Below are 19,901 nucleotides of genomic sequence, written 5' to 3' on the forward strand. Positions count from 1 at the left end.
GTCTCATTGCTTTGTATGAGAAACAACTGAGATTTGAAAGAGATCTTGTTTTTTTGTGATTTTTCACAAAGAAAGAAAGAGAGTGGGAAGAGAAGGGAAAGCTAATGCATCTGTCTGCTGTGGTGGGATCAGGGTTGGGGGAGGGTCTCAGGGTTGAGGGGAGGGCATGAAATGCTTAGGCAAAAACCAAAACCCCTTTAGAGTTTAATGACCAGTAATCCAGCTCTAATTAAGAAAGAGAGAATGAGAGAGAGAGAGAGAGATCAGCACACTGGAGCTGAGAGCTGTGAGGTCTGGGCTCTCTGGAACATTTGAGAAGAGCTGAGGTCGTGTGACATCTGATGACATCATTCTGTAATATCTTAATGATGCAGTGCTGGTTACTGCTCTCAGTTTGGCTGACTGAAGCAGGCTGTGCATAATATCAGCTGTGTAGAGTTGCGCTATACTTTGATGGCTTTTTTGGCTGTAGAATAAAAGTAAATGGAAAAAAAAGTTGGGTCACTGTAGATTCGCGGTTCCCACTTCAAAGCTCAAATTGTCTGTGCTGAACTCTAAAATAGCAAACCACACAAACACACATATAGGAGCCAGGTCCACTGTTGGATACAGACCCATGTTGTGGTCCTGACGGATCACTGACCATCTGAGAATGCAGTGAAAATTGGAAGAGTGTGTGTGTGTGTGTGTGTGTGTGTGTGTGTGTGTGTGTGTGTGTGTGTGTGTGTGTGCGTGTTTTTGTGACAAATGAGGACATAAATTTGTATAATGACAAAGGTATGACATAGGTATTACAAGGAGAAGGTGACTTTTCAGGACATTACCCCATGTCCCCACTTTTCAAAACGCTTATAAATCACACAGAATGGAGTGTATTGAAAATCTGAAATAGCACAAAGTTTCCTGTGAGGGGTAGGTTTAGGGGTACGGTTGGTGTAGGGCAATAGAATATACGGTCTGTACAGTATAAAAACCATTACGCCTATGGGATGTCCCCACTTTTCACAAAAACAAACCTGTGTGTGTGTGTGTGTGTGTGTGTGTGTGTACAGGCTTTAGTGTGTCGGTTATGCCAAAGGAAATGCCAGCCTGCCAATCACCCTTTACATTCACAATCTGATAGCATGATCAAATAACGCAAGGGAGAATTATATTCAGTCTAGTTAATGGGTTTATTGTGTGTGCATGTGTGTGCGCGCATTCACAGATGTGTGCTTGTGAGCTCGCATGTATGTCTGGAGCGAAATGTGGCGTCTGTGGGTTTAATCGCCAAGTTTGCGGGTTGATCTGATCTGGAGTTAATTGTTTGAGGAGGGATGAAAGTATGTTTACTCAGTCTCTTAAAGACACATACACACACACAAAGTTCAAGACTTGTCTGAAAATAAAAATAATGACTATTAATTTAGCTAAAGGATGTTACTGTAAGTATTTATGCTCTGATATTTGGCATTAGTTACTAGGAAGCATAAGCACAGACCTGACCACATGACAGTCAACATTATAAACTGAATTTATTAGGAATCCGCATTGTGTGTTCATGGCTCTGTGAAGGAGTTAACACTGGGAATCTTTCAGAGTTCTGTCTACAAGAGCATAAACACGCCTCACATTCACGTAAGAGTGTATGTAAGCGTGTTTGCTTTTCCAAACAAATTTTAATTCAGTCTGGGAATTAGGCAGCCAGTCTGACGCTGCCACAGAGCGAGCAAGAAAAATCTTTCCATAAACATTCACCCACACGAAGACTCCCGGAGAGGGAACACCCTACCCCCTAAAAAATAGTGCTGCATGTCAACATACACTTATATTTGGTCCATTTGTGCCCATGGATTCATGTATTGAACACTGACATGTTTTTGTAAACTTTCAAAATGTCATGTTTAGTTGCTATTTTCAGCAGCATCTGATTTAATTCTCATTTCTAACAGAAGCTCCATACTGGACCCGTTCTGACCGGATGGAGAAGAAACTATTGGCTGTTCCCGCCGCTAATACAGTGAAGTTCCGCTGTCCTGCTGCCGGCAACCCCACTCCCACCATCCACTGGCTGAAAAATGGGAAGGAATTCAAGGGAGAGCAGAGAATGGGCGGGATTAAAGTAAGACAATATGAATATCGATTAAGAACATGTGCGTGTGCATGTGCAAACATGTGATTGTGTGTTTAGGATTACAGATAATAAGAATTTGCAATTAGTAATAATTTACACAGATCCACAACATCTGCGCCTTCAAGAGCTCTCTCTTTCTCTCGCTCTGGATTTTATTTGCTTGTCGTCTCTAGAGGATATTTCCACCTGTTGCTGCTCCTCTGAAAGAACAGAAGAACACAAAGTTCTGTGTGGTCTTGTTATTTATGTGTTGATGCGTTTGTGTGCAGGTGTTGATTGTGACATGTTTTGGAGGCCATCCACAGATTCTTTAGATTATTTTTATTTATTATTACCATTTTTTTAATCTCTCAGGGCTGTTGCTCCTTAATGCTCAATGATTTAACCCCCACAATTTAAAGGATAGTTCACCCAAAAATTTAATTGTTGCCATCATTTACCATCCTTCCAAACCTGTATGACCTTTTTTCTTCTGAGAAGCAAAACAGAAGATATTTTGAAAAATGTCTGTTTTTTTTTTTTTTGTGCATACAATTGAAGTCAATGGTCACCAAAGCTTTTTGGTTCTTTTATGTTTCAGAGAAGAAAGTAAGATTTGGAGCTAAATGAGCGTGAGTGAGTTCGTGATTTTGATTATTCGGTCAATTATGCCTTTAAATACTACAGCATTATTAAACACAATTTTCCTGAAGAGGCACACATTTTCCCCACAGGAAAGAAAAATCATGAATTACATCTCTTTAATATCTCAATTGTCTCTTCTAAATAGCCTTGAGATGAAATTGACAACAAATTGAGACTTTCACTAAAGACGTTTACAGAATTTTCTCCTTTTAGACATCCCCTCTTCAGATGAGATCTCAAACTGTGCTCAGATTTGCAAAGATATGAAAGTCTAAAATCAAAAGATCTCTATATGATCAGTATTTCTCATGTAGTTCTTCCAAAACCAAATGACCTAAGCTTTGCTATCCACATTCATTTTATAGCTCTGTACTCCCACTGTATGTCAACAATTTGTTTCTAAATTAAACCGAATTTTAGGAGAAACACCTAAAACACAACTGGGATCTTCTGAGTGACTTCTTTTTGCACACAAACATTCGCACATTCAGATTCTTTAACACGGTCTTACATTGCATTGTCCTATATGCATAGAAAATAACCAGTGTCCCCTAAGAGAGACATTTAGAAACAAAACGTTGAACTCTCAACCTTTCCATGGCCATAGTGTGACCAGCCCGCCCTTACAAACACACACACGTATACACACACCAGGAGTCCGCACTGACCCATCCTTTATACCAGACCTGCCCTCCGCATCAGCACAGTCACTGTTGGCCTAGAGATCTCTGACAGCATCATAATAGCTTTATTTAATACATACATACACAGGAGCTTGACAGCTCACCCTAAATGTCTTCTGTCTCTATTAAGACCAAGGCTAAAAGTCACGGCGTGCGTAAGGATGTATGACCCCATTGTGTGTGTGGATATGACAGGCCTGATGGCTTGATAACGCACTCAACAATGTGTTAAAATGCAGAGCACCATGCGAAATTAAACATGAGGAGTTCCCTGAGAAATCAGCGTATTCCATCTTAAAGCTCCTTTTTGCATTGCAAGGGTAACAATAATGCTGTGATTATGTTTCTATTGGCACTGGAGCCGGTTGTAAGTTCGACTAACTCTCTAGCTGACGGTCAGGGCGTATTAATTGCTAACTAAGTGCGGTAAGATTGCCGAATAAGTTTTAAATGCAAGAAAATGAGTCACATGCCGTACTCTCATTGTTTGAAACGATCCATGGATTTGTTTAGACAGTTGACTTTCCCACAGCTTTCTCTTCAAACGGCCACACACACATTAACACAAACACACACATACAAACAGACACAACTCCTCAGACACTTTCTGTGCCTGACTGGCAGGGTTCTAAGGTCAAAGATCAACTCTCTATTGAGTCATCAGAAGGGGGAGGTTCCGAGAGGGTGTTGTCGTGGCGATTTAGAAACCTTGATTGGCGGGGGGAGGCGTGGCTTTTGTCATGCTCACATATGGCAGCCGGAGTCGCATTGTTAGAATGCTAATCTGTGGCACTGTGGGTTAGTCACACCTCACGCACGCACACATACTGATGTTTTGTGCGTTTGAGTGTGTGTATGCGAGCAGCTCGCAACATATTTAACAGCTCAATTGACGAGCAAGCTAAGGAAAGACTGTTTCGTCCTCCGAGAGATGACTCAATTTCAGTCGCAGTGCTCTGTGGGACCACCGGCGCTAAATTCTACAAGCTTGGAGCATCAGTGAATCTCTAATTCACCGACAAATGTGTCTTTTGTCTGAAGGCCACAGCAGTGTATGTCTGTGGTATATTAACTGTTTAGGTGCAATTTGTTATTCATTTATGTGTAAAAAATCTGTTTAAAGGTCAAGTGTTTAATGTTCACTTTTCTCATGTAGCCTGATTTTTTGCTGTTTAACATAAGGCTAGTCCACTTTGCAGCTTCTTTCCAATAAAGGTTCCGGTCACATTAGAGAAATCTGTTGGCAAAAAAGGTCCATTGTCCATTGTCAATAGTCAATAGTAGCAATGTATGAAGCAAAGTTTACACAGAAGTTACTTTTAAACTAAGCAGCTTTCTGTTGGTCAACACTGCAAATTTGCGTAACCATCTTGGATCCAATGTGAAATCTTCTTAGGGAAATCTTTCACCCTCATGCAAAATTCCCAGTCATGTGGATTCCTATTGAAATTACTGGATTTCTATCTGACTGACATAACAAAAAATGACCAGTTGTTGTTTAGGGTGGGTCTATATGACATAGTTGATACCACAATAATAGACTGGTGCGGAAAAAGTAATAAATACATATTATTTCACAAATAAAACTCACATACATATATATATATATATATATATAAAAAACATAATTCTACTCTGTAAGTCTAGAAAACGGCACAAACAAAACACACAAAAAAACATTTTTTTGTGAAACATGTTTGATAAAATAGCAATGTATGAAGCAAAGTTTACACAGAAGTTACTTTTAAACTAAGCAGCTTTCTGTTGGTCAACACTGCAAATTTGCGTAACCATCTTGGATCCAATGTGAAATCTTCTTAGGGAAATCTTTCACCCTCATGCAAAATTCCCAGTCATGTGGATTCCTATTGAAATTACTGGATTTCTATCTGACTGACATAACAAAAAATGACCAGTTGTTGTTTAGGGTGGGTCTATATGACATAGTTGATACCACAATAATAGACTGGTGCGGAAAAAGTAATAAATACATATTATTTCACAAATAAAACTCACATACATATATATATATATATATTAAAAAAAAACATAATTCTACTCTGTAAGTCTAGAAAACGGCACAAACAAAACTCACAAAAAAACATTTTTTTGTGAAACCTGTTTGATAAAATTTTTTTGACATTCAGTTTTCTGCCACTAGTGACCACTAAGTACACTTCAACTTTAAGTGGTAATAGTTCTCTTTATCAATATGAACTGACTGATATAGCCATGTAGTTCATTCGACTTTCATATTAGGGTGTGTATGATTATGGGCTGTCTGTACAATATTGATGGCTTCTTTTAATGGTGAAACAGGGTGTTATCAGTGAGACTTCTGTACTACTTTTCATTGAGAGAGAGAAAAAGAAACAGTTTTGTCGTTTTAATGACTCGCCCTGGGGTCAGTTGTTTTTGCTTCCTGTCTCTGTGGGTCAAATTAAACAGCACCGCTATCGGAACGAGTTCACACCGTTTTGACACAACCATAAATCCTGGACATACACGTACAAACACACACATACTCAAGAGAGACCTGAGCTTCTTAGCACCTCCTGAGTCCATAAACTCCCAATATTCTCTGCACTTCATAATTCAGTTGAACAGAATGAATATCCACCGCACTGGTCTTAACTCCTAACCCCAGTCTGACATCAGAGTTAAAGAGGCTTCATATGTTAACAGTGTAATGCTGGGAGGAATTTGAGAGGTGCTTTTCAACTGATTATCAGACCTCTGCTTGGGTCTTTCTTGTGCTGTTTTTTTCTCTGAATCTGCGGCGTCCAGCATGGCATCGCAACACTTTTCAGCTCTTATCTTTTGATGAAGGATGGGATAAATGTACTAACTCTCTCCTCCCATTCCCTCTGGATAAAGTGCTTGGGTAGATTGAGGAACAGCTGAGAATTCTTCACAGCATTTCTTTTCAGCAGACACATTGAGATAAATGTTGTATACACACATACACACCCACCCACACACACACACACACACACAAAATATCAGTGTCAAGTAAGTGTTAAATTAACTCTCGCTCTCTCATAGTCTTACTGCACATGGGTAGTTGACATTAAATACTTTTGGGAAGATAAAGCGAATCTAGGATTTCACTGAAAGGGGGACTGAGCATGAGTTGATGTAGCTCAGAGGAATATTTATTTCCTTTAGTCTAAAGTTGCTCAACAGTCAATATATATATTTATATTCATATCATATCATATCATATAAAAACTCTTCAAAATAATGTTTAGCAATGGTTGCTAAATAGTTTTAAATACTTTTTAAACTATTCTGAGCGTCATTTGGCTATTTTTTTATATTATATTATTTATTTATATATATATATATATATTTAATATTATTATTATGTAGTCTTTATGACCTCTTATTGGTTGAGCAACTGCATTAAATATTTGCAATAAATTTGTAATTAAAATTTAAATTAAAAATAAGTCTCCATGCAGGATAATTTAAAATGAACTACTTTGCAGAAAGGTGTTTAAAAGAAATAGTTAGTTACAGGACATACAATATACAATACAGTACAATTTCCCTTAGACATTTACATTAATTTTAACCTAAAATCTTGATTCAAAAGAGTCAATGGACACATTTGATGTTAACTACTCCCATACAGACATTCACTCACACACATTTCTCATACTGTGCACTGTGTCAACCAGGAAACACAGAAGTGAGAGTGAGCCAGTGAGAGCTGCCTGAGAGAAGGTGAGGATCTAGAAGACAAGGGGGAGGAGGAGTGCAGGGGGCACAGGCGCCCTTGCCAACTTTCTTAGGCATGTGTGTTTGTCTATGTGCGTGTTGCCCGCTCAGGCAGTGTTACCACGCAACTGTTCAAAAACACAGCTCATAATATTTACACAGTTACATTTTTTTCCACTCAGATCTTCGAAGTACGTAGAAGAGGAATGAGAGAGAGACAGAGCGCAAGAGAAACAGAAAGAAGCAGAGAGAGACATGTAATTAGAGTGTGCTCTATGAATGAATTGATGGTTCTATGTGTGGGTGTGGGTGTGTGTGTGTGTGTGTGTGTGTGTGTGTGTGTGCGTGTGTACATATATAATGTTTTTTTCCCTCTGTATCATACTAGAATTAAAAAAAAAATCATTTTACCAACCACAGCTATTTGAAAATGTCCAAATCATCATTTTAATAAAAAGTCATGACTTTAATAAAGAGTAGAGTTGTGAGCATGTATGTGTGTGTTGCCATGGAATCTTTGGTTCCATTGGTTAAAATATGGTGCAGAACTTTCCCTCTCCCTGCTGTTCTATCAACATCAGCAATGCTCTGTACTTTTCTGAAGGTTTCTCATGAAATATGTCTTTCTGTCTGTCTATCTGTCTTTCTGTCTGTCTGTCTGTCTGTCTCTCTTTTAAACAAACCAATTTCAAGCAAACATTCAAAGATAGTCTTGACAAAATTTGCAAATGCAATTCAAATTAAATTTGGATTTATCAGCTCAGTGGATCATACGCATAACATTATACAGACACAGAGTTTAGCACCTGCTTTTCTTCAGCTAACAGGAAAACCTGAGGAAGGATTCAAGTGGACCTCTTATGTAATATCCCACTTTATGAATAAAACTCTGTCTCTGTCGTCCTCTCTCTGTAGTTGAGGCATCAGCAGTGGAGTTTGGTCATGGAGAGTGCTGTTCCATCTGACCGGGGAAACTACACTTGTGTGGTGCAGAACAAATACGGAAAAATCAAACACACTTACCAACTTGATGTGCTGGGTATGAACATGCAACACACATATTCTATCTAACTTACTGTAAACTTACCTTCATCGCTGACTGGCCTCCATCTCTCGTCCAATCAGAGCGCTCTCCTCACCGGCCCATTCTACAGGCGGGACTCCCGGCCAATCAGACGGTGGTGGTGGGCAGTGACGTCGAGTTCCACTGTAAGGTGTACAGTGATGCTCAGCCACACATCCAGTGGCTCAAACACATCGAGGTGAATGGAAGTCAGTATGGGCCCAATGGCGCCCCCTACGTCAACATCCTTAAGGTACAGTCATCTATAGTGGCACATCAGAAGAATGCATGAATGAACCACTTTTGATGAACCATAATTCAAACTTCATTTTTTTTTTTTCAAAAACCTTTACTATGCCTTTATATTAATATTACGATAATTATGATTTGTTACAATAACAATGATTTAAATATTTGTATTATAGTTTACTTTTCTCAGAGAATACAAAGATTTAATTATTTTTTTATTGAAACTTCTATTATGAAAACATTTTTACTTTGTACTTGTTAGAAAGGACCTTCATAGATGTTGAAGGCATTTTTTGAAATGTGTCCAAGTGCAGCTTAAATTAAACCACATATTAAGTCTCATGTGAGTTTTGAGTGACTCTTGGAGCACCTCCCTCAACTCCTAATCCCACCCATGTTAGCATCTCACTATAGACTCTGCAACTGGAGAATTGGGGGTATCTCGCTCTCTTTTTCCTCTCAGAGGAGTGAGAGAGGAGGCAGACATCTGTTTTAGGCTAAGCTAACCGCCGCGGTGGCGTCGCACAGGGAGACAGCCATTAGCTGTGCTACCCCACTCACTCTTCAGAGGAGAAGAAGGGAGGGAACAAGGGAAGAGGCTCCCAAAAAAGCCATGGAAAAAATTAGTGCGGGAAGCGAGGGAAGGGCCGAGTCAGCAGGCAGAGGAGGGGAGTGCGTCGGCTGGCCAGACCGCCACACTATTTTAGACTCCCACATAATTGAAACAGTATTTTACTGGGAGCCGCGCGCCGGCTTTTCCCTTCCCCACACAGTCTCATCTGCGCACCCTCTAAAGCCTTCCCCAGTCCGAGAGTGCTGAGCGACAGATCATGTGTGGCACAACGCCTGCGATCAAGGGAAAGAACGGAAACTGAGAATAAAGCAAATGAAGCGTCTGAAAGAAACACAGAAACAGATATGTGTGGATAAAGGGGCTGAAGACAATATTTGAGCATTTAATTATAACATATAGTGACGTCAGAGCGATGGCCTAGCAGTTAGCGTGTTGAGCTGTGGTGCCAATGCAGGTGGAATGAGTTTGAATCCAGTTCGCAACATTTCCCAAGCTCGTTCCTGTTCTTATCTCGTAATTTTTAGTTTTTAAATACCACATATAAATCTTCATGGGTTGCATTTTTTATCCGCTGATAGTGTTGTGTATGTGCATGCGTTGTCTGTGTTGGTTTAGTTCCCTGATTACAAGGAATTGTGCAAATCTGTTAACAGCGCAACATCTTGCTGCTTTCATTCAGTGATAATAGAGTTTTGTGAATAAGCCACAATCTATAAAGACGCCTGATTTATATGAAAGGAGATGTTTGCACTGAAAAGAATGACTTATGAAATATTAATGAAGCACCATTCAGAAATGAATTCTTTCGATTTCGACTGAATTTTGATTCAGTTTGTGAATTTGAATTGAGGTAGCAAACAGGAAGTATATTTGAAAATTTAATTTGACATTAAGAAAGTAAATTAAAAAAAATAAAAAAAAGTCAAAGAAATTAATATAACCCCCACCCCCCACCCCCAATTAATATAACATTAATATAACTGGATTTTGGGAGTGGCACAATTGTTTTGTGAATTTGCCCCTAAGTGTACCAGCATCGTAAAAAAGTGGTAACAAGTGGTAACAAGCTGTGCGAATATTTTAAATCATTAAGTGTTTGTTCATGTGTGAACGTGTTCGGCTCTGACTAAGTGCGTGTGTGTGTGTCTCTGCAGAGTTTTGTCAGTAAGGTAAAAGAGGCCCACGATACGCTGACTCTGTATAATGTGTCAGAAAAAGATGCAGGCCAGTACTGGTGCAGAGCCCACAACTTTGTAGGCATGTCAGAGAATACGTTCTGGCTCATGGTGTCCCAGCCAGGTAAAAATCTTTCTCCAAACAGCTGATGTCAATTATGACTTTGGTGGCGTAGAGTCAAACTCCCCTAAACTCTCTCTATTTCTCCCTGCTCTTCTTGTCCTGTTTTCACACATTAAATAAGGTGACCTGATTCGAGGACTTGTTATGTAAGGCGAGTGTGTGTCTACTTCATTTAAATGCTCACTTCTTCTTCTTCCCCAATCAATGCAACAAGGGCATGTTTAATAGGAGCCGAGACTGTACCACATACACATTCTTATTGATTTTCTCATACACTACACACAGCTCTCTTGAGTATTGGAAGACACACTTTTACATAAAAAGGTGTCAGTTTTATCTAGTGAGAGGTTAAATTAGGATTAAAGCTGGTAATATTCTTCCACGCTCTTTTTTTATGTTTTCTTTGCACCTCATACAGATCTGGATGAAACAAAAGTGACCTGCTGCTGCTGATGGGGCGTTATATTTTCCACCAGGGTTTGGGGTTTTAATTTGCTGCTAGGTCATCTCTTCATTCATAGGAGTGTGGGATTTCTGGGTTACTGGTGATGGGTTAACTCAACTTCACTTGTTCAGATCTTCCTCCCGGTTTTGGGTGCTGTTCCTTTCTCAAGGGTTGTGGTTTACGCATCTGTCTTTCTCTCTCTCTCCATCTCTCCTTGCTTTTCTAGACTGCGGGAATAAATACTACGGATAAAGAGCTGGAGATTCTCTACCTGACCAATGTGTCTTTTGAGGATGCGGGGCAATACACTTGTCTGGCAGGGAACTCGATTGGCTATAACCATCACTCTGCCTGGCTTACAGTGTTACCAGGTATACTAGTCTCACTTTCTGGGGTTTCTTTTCACTCCTTTCTTCCCATGTCTCTACACTTCATATTTTCTCTATTGTCCTTGAATGTTTTATTCATAGTTTTGCAGTTAAAATGTTTTTGAAATGTTTTCAATCATATCCTCTATGGACGTTAGTCAGGGCAGACGGCAGCCTCATTTTTATTCACGTCAAATTAAATATGCCACCCTGACTAAAGTCCTCTAAAAAACAACCTGGTAGTTTGTAATTGTTTTCAGATTCAAACATGACATACACAGAGAAAAAAGACGGATGATGAGTTTTTCTCATAGACTGTTTCCACTCAAGAACTCGTGATGGAAGTGCTTGTCGTGTTTACTGGAGTATTTACTGATGGCACACAGTCCCAGTATCTGGGAGGCCTGATTAATTAATTCTGCACTCATCCTGTTATCCTGCTCTCCGTTCTGCTGCTGTAATTAAAATCGCTCGTCTCGTGTAGAGACACCGAACTGTGGGGCTCATCACACAAGTGCCAAATAAGCCTCCCGGAGAGAGGGGTCTTATGGGATGTTTGTACCTGCATGGGGGTGCGATAGCATGTTAATTAGTTTGTAAGGTGGCTGTAAATTAACTGCAGGCTTTCTGCTTTATAAATTCGAACAAAGAACAATAACTAATGATTGACTTAACATGATCTCTAATCTAACCATTAGTGGGGCTTGATTAAAGTCACTCTGTTTTTAAGTCTCTAGGCTGTAGTTAGTAGCCAATTTATGTTGGGTTTCATGTTTTATTCAAGTTGATAAACTGAATTTTGTGGTTATGTGTATTAGAAACAAACAGGGTTCAAAATGAACCTTTTGCCACATAGGTGGATGAACTGAGAAAATTTGCTGGCCATAAATATTTCTAATCACCCCTCAGCAGATGTTGTTCCTCTGATTTTATATTCCACATGTGTGTTGCCACATTTAGTTCTAGAGATAAGTCTTTTAGGCAAATTTTGCACTGAGGAATAGTTGTTTGAAGATGGTTTGTATCTCTTTGAATCATTGCTTACATCAGTGAGGATCAGACATTATCACAATTTGATTTATGCTACATATTATGTTGCAGTTCCCAGTAAAAATTTTGTTATTTTCTCATCAAAGCAAAGCTCAGCAAATTTTACTTGCATTTGGCACTCGGACCCTGACAATAGACAACACTAATAGAAAAATTAGACATTTTAAAACATTTTAATCGATCGTTGTGTCCGAAATTCACATATTCTCTGAGTACTTGCTTCTTTTGAATAAGTACTTATTTTGCTGCCGTTTAAAAAGTAGGTTCTAAATAGTATAAAGGTGTGTTGTTTGAATGTAATTCAGACGTACTTCCACTCACAACAGTCATTGTTTCATCTATAGTATAACGCATTGGCACATTTGTCTCATAATGTCATCATTGCACATCTAACCTGTGCTCTTGTGCTCTTTGTCAGCGGTGGAGATGGAGAGAGAGGATGACTATGCGGACATCCTCATCTACGTGACAGGCTGCGTGCTCTTCATCCTCACCATGGTCATCATTATTCTCTGCCGTATGCGGATGAACACGCAGAAGACTCTCCCCATGCCGCCCGTTCAAAAACTGTCCAAATTCCCCCTCAAGAGACAGGTAACAGAAAGTAGATACAAGATTTTATCAGCCTATTTCCTATTTTCTCTCTCTCTCTGTATCTCCTCTTTTGCACACTTAACGTAAAGCTCTTTGGGCTATTCGTGTCTATGAAGATGTAGTTTGTGCATGTCAAATGTGATGTGGCAGGGGGATATTCATGCTCTCCTGGAGACTGTCAGTGTTTATATCATGTTTCTCTCCTGGTGAAACTCGCTCTATCTCAGTTGTTTTAAACATTTTAAATCGCAGCAGCTGCAGCTGACACACACTGACTCTCTAATCTCTGCCGCTCTCCCAATCTCTTCTTCTTTTCCCCTCAAGTTATTTCCAGCAATCAAAGTCTGACAATGTCACACTGGAATCAACGCAAGCTACATAATCATGTTGCAGTGTTTTTCTTTTTCTTTTATTCAAATAGTGTGTGTGTAGGTGTGTATTTTGAGCTAGTTCTTATTTTAGAAAATATTGAGATATCAATGTCAGACAGTTTGATCTTCCTGCTGCTGACATACTTTCTCAGTGTCTCATGAACGTCTACAAAGATTTGCATTTCCTAAAGGAAATAGCAGTGCTTGCAAGGAACTAAAAGAATAGTGCTCAAGTTACAGGCCAACATGTCAATGTCATGACATTCAGCGCACGTTGTGTGTTGATTCTTATGCAAAGACAGTTATGGATGGCTAAAAAGATGCTAATCAATGCCAGAAAGAAACCAATCACAGTTTGGGATGAAATTTTTACATTATGATGCCATTGCTGTTAGTGGGATTTAGAATTTTTAACTTTATATGCGCATCAAATGCAAGAACGAAAAAAGAGATCCAGTTGGGCTGCTGGCTCCCAAGCACCTTTTTGAATACAAGACAACAGCGAAACTTCAGATCATAGCTGTGTGTGCGCGGTGGTCTTCTGTGGTCCATTATGTGGAGATCTGACAGCTACAAACCTCTCTCTCTCAGAAACACTCCTCTGAGGAACAAACACCATGTTTCTGTCTGCAACACAACACTTCAGAGTAGTATCTTCTTAAAATAGCCATCTTGATCCTTCCACTCTCTCTGTCTCGCTCTTACACTGTCTTATTCTCTTTCAGGGACAATAACATGCTGTTTTTATTCTTTACCCAAGCAGGTGTCCTTGGAATCTAACTCTTCCATGAATTCAAACACCCCGTTGGTCCGGATCGCCCGCCTGTCATCCAGCGACTGGCCCATGCTGCCCAACGTTTCTGAGCTTGAACTGCCCTCTGACCCCAAGTGGGAGTTTCCACGTACAAAGTGAGTTACAAGCTGAAGTGAACATCAAATGACCATAATAATCAGACAGTTTTAGTAAACCAAGTTGTGTGAGTTTTGTCCCTTGCTGAATGATGATTCTGTTGCAGACTAACGCTGGGAAAACCGTTGGGAGAGGGTTGCTTTGGGCAGGTAGTGATGGCAGAAGCCGTTGGGATCGACAAAGAGAAACCCAACAAACCTCTCACTGTTGCTGTCAAGATGCTCAAAGGTGAGTGTGTGTCCAGATGATATAAATTATATTTGTTTTTTACTGCATAAGAAATCAGTCAACTGACTTAACTTATGGATGAGTCAAAAAACATCACTCCCAGATCACAAAAAAATCTCATTAATACAGTTGGTGTGCTTAATTTTAATTAAATAAAAATATTTCTGTTTCAGATAAATGTTGTTCTTTTTAACTTTCTATTCATCAAATAATCTTTAAAAAAGGGGAAAAAAGTATTTCCACAAAAATATTAAGCAACACAGCTGTTTTCAACATGGATAATAATAGCATCAATTCAGCATATCAGAATGATTTCTGAAGGATCATGTGGCACTAAAGACTGGAGTAATGATGCTGAAAATTCAGCTTTGCCATCAAAGGAATAAATTACATTTTAAAATATATATTAAAATAGATAACAGTTATTTTAAATTGTAATAATATTTTACAATATTACCGTTTTCTTAGATGACGGCACAGATAAGGACCTGTCGGACCTTGTGTCTGAAATGGAGATGATGAAGATGATTGGAAAACACAAGAACATCATCAACTTGCTAGGAGCATGCACACAAAATGGTCAGTACGCACACACAGACACAAGATAAGATCCCGGCTTTCATGTTTAGCTTTCCTTTTTTTTTTAGTTTACAATTTTCTAACTGAATTATTTCTTACTATGTTCACACAGGTCCTCTGTATGTGCTGGTGGAATATGCCTCTAATGGAAATCTTAGGGAATACTTGCGGGCGAGAAGGCCTCCTGGGATGGACTACTCATTTGACACTTGCAAAATCCCAAATGAAACTCTGACATTTAAAGATCTGGTGTCCTGTGCCTATCAGGTCGCCAGGGGTATGGAGTACCTGGCCTCAAAGAAGGTAACACATCTACTTATCTTAGTTTGTAAACTTTTTCAAATAGAAATAATTTAAGAAGCTTGTAATGTTTATAAAGTTTATAAATGCTGTCTGTGGATGCCAGTTATTATTTTCCAGATGTGTACGTCATAGTGTGTATTTATCAGACTTGAGCATAAAAGATGGCCCTCTTTCTGTTTGTGTTGCCAGTGTATCCATAGGGATCTTGCGGCCCGGAATGTTCTGGTAACCGAGGACAACGTGATGAAGATTGCAGACTTCGGCCTGGCTAGAGATGTGCACAACATTGACTACTACAAGAAGACCACCAACGTAAGTCGACACTATTATCAATCTCAGAATGCTTGAAGGATAGCGCTCTTGGGTGGCATTGGATTGAAACACAGCGGATGTGGTTACGCGCTGTATTTCAAATGTCAAGCCTGCAGGTGTTGAATTTTGTGTGTGCCTCGTTTAGGAACTTTTGAAGGTGCGTGTATGAGCAACTTGTCATAAATGAATTAACTGTTGATTGAGGTCTGGAGTTGGTAATAAGAATATTGTGGTTATTGCGAGGACTGGGAGGTATTGAACACATCACAGTTTACCTGGCCCGCTGAACATTGTGAAATACAGTATTGGGGAGTAACTAGCATAAACTAGGGGTAACATGACATTAGCTTAGCTATGTGGGAAAAAAAACACTTGTTTTCCAACATGTAGCACTGTGACATTTTAGCAAGTTCATTCATTGTGATGAACTGGTTAAAAAATTATTCACAGATTAATTTGAATCAGCACTTTTTGTGTAGGTAGAACTCATTCTGAGCTCATTCTTGTGTCTTTTTTGTAGCAGAATATAAATTTGATTGAAAATAGTGACTTGGCTATTTTCTGTCACGTAATCTAAAAATGATAGGCAATGCTGAGTAGATTACTTGCGAGTTGTAGTCCAGTACTGATTACAATTTACATAACAAAAAATGTAGTTAGTAATGTAATCTGTTAGATTACTCATTTTGCATAATGTATTCTGACTACTGTTTGATTACTCTTAGATTTTTATGTTATTTACTTTTATATTTTTGTCCAGACATTTGTCCAAATCAATAATTAGTAAAAGTCATTGGATATGATGGAGATATAGTGTTTCACAGCTATATATCAGCAGTGTTAGTAACTTGCATAATTATCCATCACATACATTGCCTAACTCATTGAGAGGTGCTTTTGTCCCCAATTTTAGAAGCATGGATCACCAATTTATTTACTTGCCATTTAAATGGCCATTCTATATTGTTAATATAGTCAAAGCTAAATGCTATTAAACACAGTAGGGTTTTCTAGAAAGTAAATTTCAAAAGAGAAAAAAAGAATAATTAGGGAGAGTCAATAAATTATAAATAATTTACTATCTTTGTTTGAACAATATGTAATCATGTAATCCATAAAAAAGTAACTGTAATCTGATAATAAACATTTTAAAATATAGTATAATCTAATTACAGGTACTTAATTTTTGTAATCTGATTGCGTAATCCAGATTACATTTAATCAATTACTTCCCAGCACTGATTATAGGTTATAATTTATTACAATATTACCGTTTTCTTAGATGACGGCACAGATAAGGACCTGTCGGACCTTGTGTCTGAAATGGAGATGATGAAGATGATTGGAAAACACAAGAACATCATCAACTTGCTAGGAGCATGCACACAAAATGGTCAGTACGCACACACAGACACAAGATAAGATCCCGGCTTTCATGTTTAGCTTTCCTTTTTTTTTTAGTTTACAATTTTCTAACTGAATTATTTCTTACTATGTTCACACAGGTCCTCTGTATGTGCTGGTGGAATATGCCTCTAATGGAAATCTTAGGGAATACTTGCGGGCGAGAAGGCCTCCTGGGATGGACTACTCATTTGACACTTGCAAAATCCCAAATGAAACTCTGACATTTAAAGATCTGGTGTCCTGTGCCTATCAGGTCGCCAGGGGTATGGAGTACCTGGCCTCAAAGAAGGTAACACATCTACTTATCTTAGTTTGTAAACTTTTTCAAATAGAAATAATTTAAGAAGCTTGTAATGTTTATAAAGTTTATAAATGCTGTCTGTGGATGCCAGTTATTATTTTCCAGATGTGTACGTCATAGTGTGTATTTATCAGACTTGAGCATAAAAGATGGCCCTCTTTCTGTTTGTGTTGCCAGTGTATCCATAGGGATCTTGCGGCCCGGAATGTTCTGGTAACCGAGGACAACGTGATGAAGATTGCAGACTTCGGCCTGGCTAGAGATGTGCACAACATTGACTACTACAAGAAGACCACCAACGTAAGTCGACACTATTATCAATCTCAGAATGCTTGAAGGATAGCGCTCTTGGGTGGCATTGGATTGAAACACAGCGGATGTGGTTACGCGCTGTATTTCAAATGTCAAGCCTGCAGGTGTTGAATTTTGTGTGTGCCTCGTTTAGGAAATTTTGAAGGTGCGTGTATGAGCAACTTGTCATAAATGAATTAACTGTTGATTGAGGTCTGGAGTTGGTAATAAGAATATTGTGGTTATTGCGAGGACTGGGAGGTATTGAACACATCACAGTTTACCTGGCCCGCTGAACATTGTGAAATACAGTATTGGGGAGTAACTAGCATAAACTAGGGGTAACATGACATTAGCTTAGCTATGTGGGAAAAAAAACACTTGTTTTCCAACATGTAGCACTGTGACATTTTAGCAAGTTCATTCATTGTGATGAACTGGTTAAAAAATTATTCACAGATTAATTTGAATCAGCACTTTTTGTGTAGGTAGAACTCATTCTGAGCTCATTCTTGTGTCTTTTTTGTAGCAGAATATAAATTTGATTGAAAATAGTGACTTGGCTATTTTCTGTCACGTAATCTAAAAATGATAGGCAATGCTGAGTAGATTACTTGCGAGTTGTAGTCCAGTACTGATTACAATTTACATAACAAAAAATGTAGTTAGTAATGTAATCTGTTAGATTACTCATTTTGCATAATGTATTCTGACTACTGTTTGATTACTTTTAGACTTTTATATTTTTGTTCAGACTTTTGTCCAAATCAGTGATTAGTAAAAGTCATTGGATATGATGAAGACATAGTGCTTCACAGCTATATATCAGCAGTGTTAGTAACTTGCATAATTATCCATCTCATACATGGCCTAACTCACTGAGAGTTCCTTTTGTCCCCAATTTTAGAAGCATAGATCACAAATTATTTACATGACATTTATATGGCCCATCATATTGTGAATGTAGTCAAATTTAAATGCTATGAGACACAGTAGGATGTTCTAGGAAGTACATTTCAAAAGAGAAAAAACAATAATTAGGGAGAATCAATAAATTAAGAATAATTTACTACTTTGTGTGAGTAATATGTAATCATGTAATCCATAAAAAAGTTACTGTAATCTGATTATGAGCATTTTAAAATGTAATATAATACAAGTACTTAATTTTTGGAAATTGATTACGTAATCCAGATTACATGTAATCAATTACTACCCATCACTGATTATAGGCTATAATTTAAGTGATATTGCTTATATACCTTCGGTGTAGTTACATTTTTGTTAATAGCATGTAGTGTGCTTGCTCCTCTTTAAACAGTTGGCTTTACTGTAGTTTAACTACCTTAAATTTGCTTAGTAGCTTGTAGCAAGATCAACATAGCTTCCCTAACACTGGTACAATAGACGGAATGTGTTGAATGGAACTGTTAGGTGTTGTGACGGAGGGTTTTATTTGTGGGGTGTGGTTGGTGAAGTATTTGGATATTGGATGGGACAGTTGGAGATTAGAGGGCATTGGGGAGCAGAATGATGTTGACGTGGACTGCAGAAGTGTATTTATATTAGACAGGACAGTAGGAGATTAAGCTGCAGGCCTGTTGATGTTACTTGGGCGTCTGTATGTCTTGCTGGGTCAGCACCGCTGTTGTTCTGATTGATCTGTGTCCTTTCAGGGTCGTCTGCCTGTCAAATGGATGGCACCAGAAGCACTGTTCGACCGCGTCTACACGCACCAGAGCGATGTGTGAGTTTACATTGCCATGCATACCTCTTCTTTATCCCCCCCATCACTTCATGCCATCTGTTCATAAAGTTCATCAAGCACTAAAGGAATGCAAGTGAACACCATAACCCTGCAACGATAGCATCAAAGCCATCCAAGAGAGCGTGCCAGTGTTTCCTGCACCGGCGATGCTCAGGACATGAAAAAAACATATTTGACAAAAGCTAAAAGGGCTGAGAACCGTTAAATAAAACAAAGACACATCTTTCTGTTCTTTTGCTGACTGCACTCAACAATAAACATACAGCATGACTAGTGTAGTCTAATTCACAAAGAGTATATAAATGTGTGTATATATATTTCTGTCAGGACCACTTTTCTAGTACTTGCCCGATAATTAGCATACAGTTTGGATTGGCGGTATGGTTCTGTTCTGGGCAAGCACTCCCTGCACATCCATGCAGCCTAGCATGGATGAGAGCAGGGATAACCCCCAGGTTAAACAGAACAGAACCAACATAAATGTATTGCAGATATTGTTGAAGTTCAATAATTTTATGTACACATTTTAGAATTAGTCTGATTCAAAGGAGAATCAGAAGGCTGAATCCCGACTGACAGAGGAGGAGTTGGGGATGGAGGAGGGTAATTAGCTATTGAGCAATGCGAATAATACTGAGGGACCTTA

The 19,901-nt window shown here is 38.8% G+C and overlaps 1 protein-coding gene across 3 annotated transcripts in view; it reads left to right on the forward strand.

The window, feature by feature from the left end:
• Window positions 1–19,901, forward strand: part of LOC107733743 (fibroblast growth factor receptor 3) — a 48,818-nt gene that overhangs the window by 20,422 nt on the left and 8,495 nt on the right. Inside the window, exons 5-15 of one of the 3 annotated variants that reach the window (XM_016545506.1) lie at window positions 1,932–2,101; window positions 8,059–8,182; window positions 8,269–8,459; window positions 11,000–11,144; window positions 12,610–12,791; window positions 13,920–14,065; window positions 14,173–14,294; window positions 14,763–14,873; window positions 14,986–15,176; window positions 15,366–15,488; window positions 19,164–19,234. In XM_016545506.1, the coding sequence (XP_016400992.1) occupies window positions 1,932–2,101; window positions 8,059–8,182; window positions 8,269–8,459; window positions 11,000–11,144; window positions 12,610–12,791; window positions 13,920–14,065; window positions 14,173–14,294; window positions 14,763–14,873; window positions 14,986–15,176; window positions 15,366–15,488; window positions 19,164–19,234 (1,576 nt within the window). Of the gene's footprint in view, window positions 1–1,931; window positions 2,102–8,058; window positions 8,183–8,268; window positions 8,460–10,999; window positions 11,145–12,609; window positions 12,792–13,916; window positions 14,066–14,172; window positions 14,295–14,762; window positions 14,874–14,985; window positions 15,177–15,365; window positions 15,489–19,163; window positions 19,235–19,901 lie in introns of all 3 variants that reach the window. The other 2 variants (XM_016545507.1, XM_016545508.1) reach the window with 2 other exon arrangements.

The sequence above is a fragment of the Sinocyclocheilus rhinocerous genome, unplaced genomic scaffold, assembly GCF_001515625.1.
Source record: "Sinocyclocheilus rhinocerous isolate Xijiao unplaced genomic scaffold, SAMN03320098_v1.1 scaffold789, whole genome shotgun sequence".
Taxonomy (NCBI): domain Eukaryota; kingdom Metazoa; phylum Chordata; class Actinopteri; order Cypriniformes; family Cyprinidae; genus Sinocyclocheilus; species Sinocyclocheilus rhinocerous.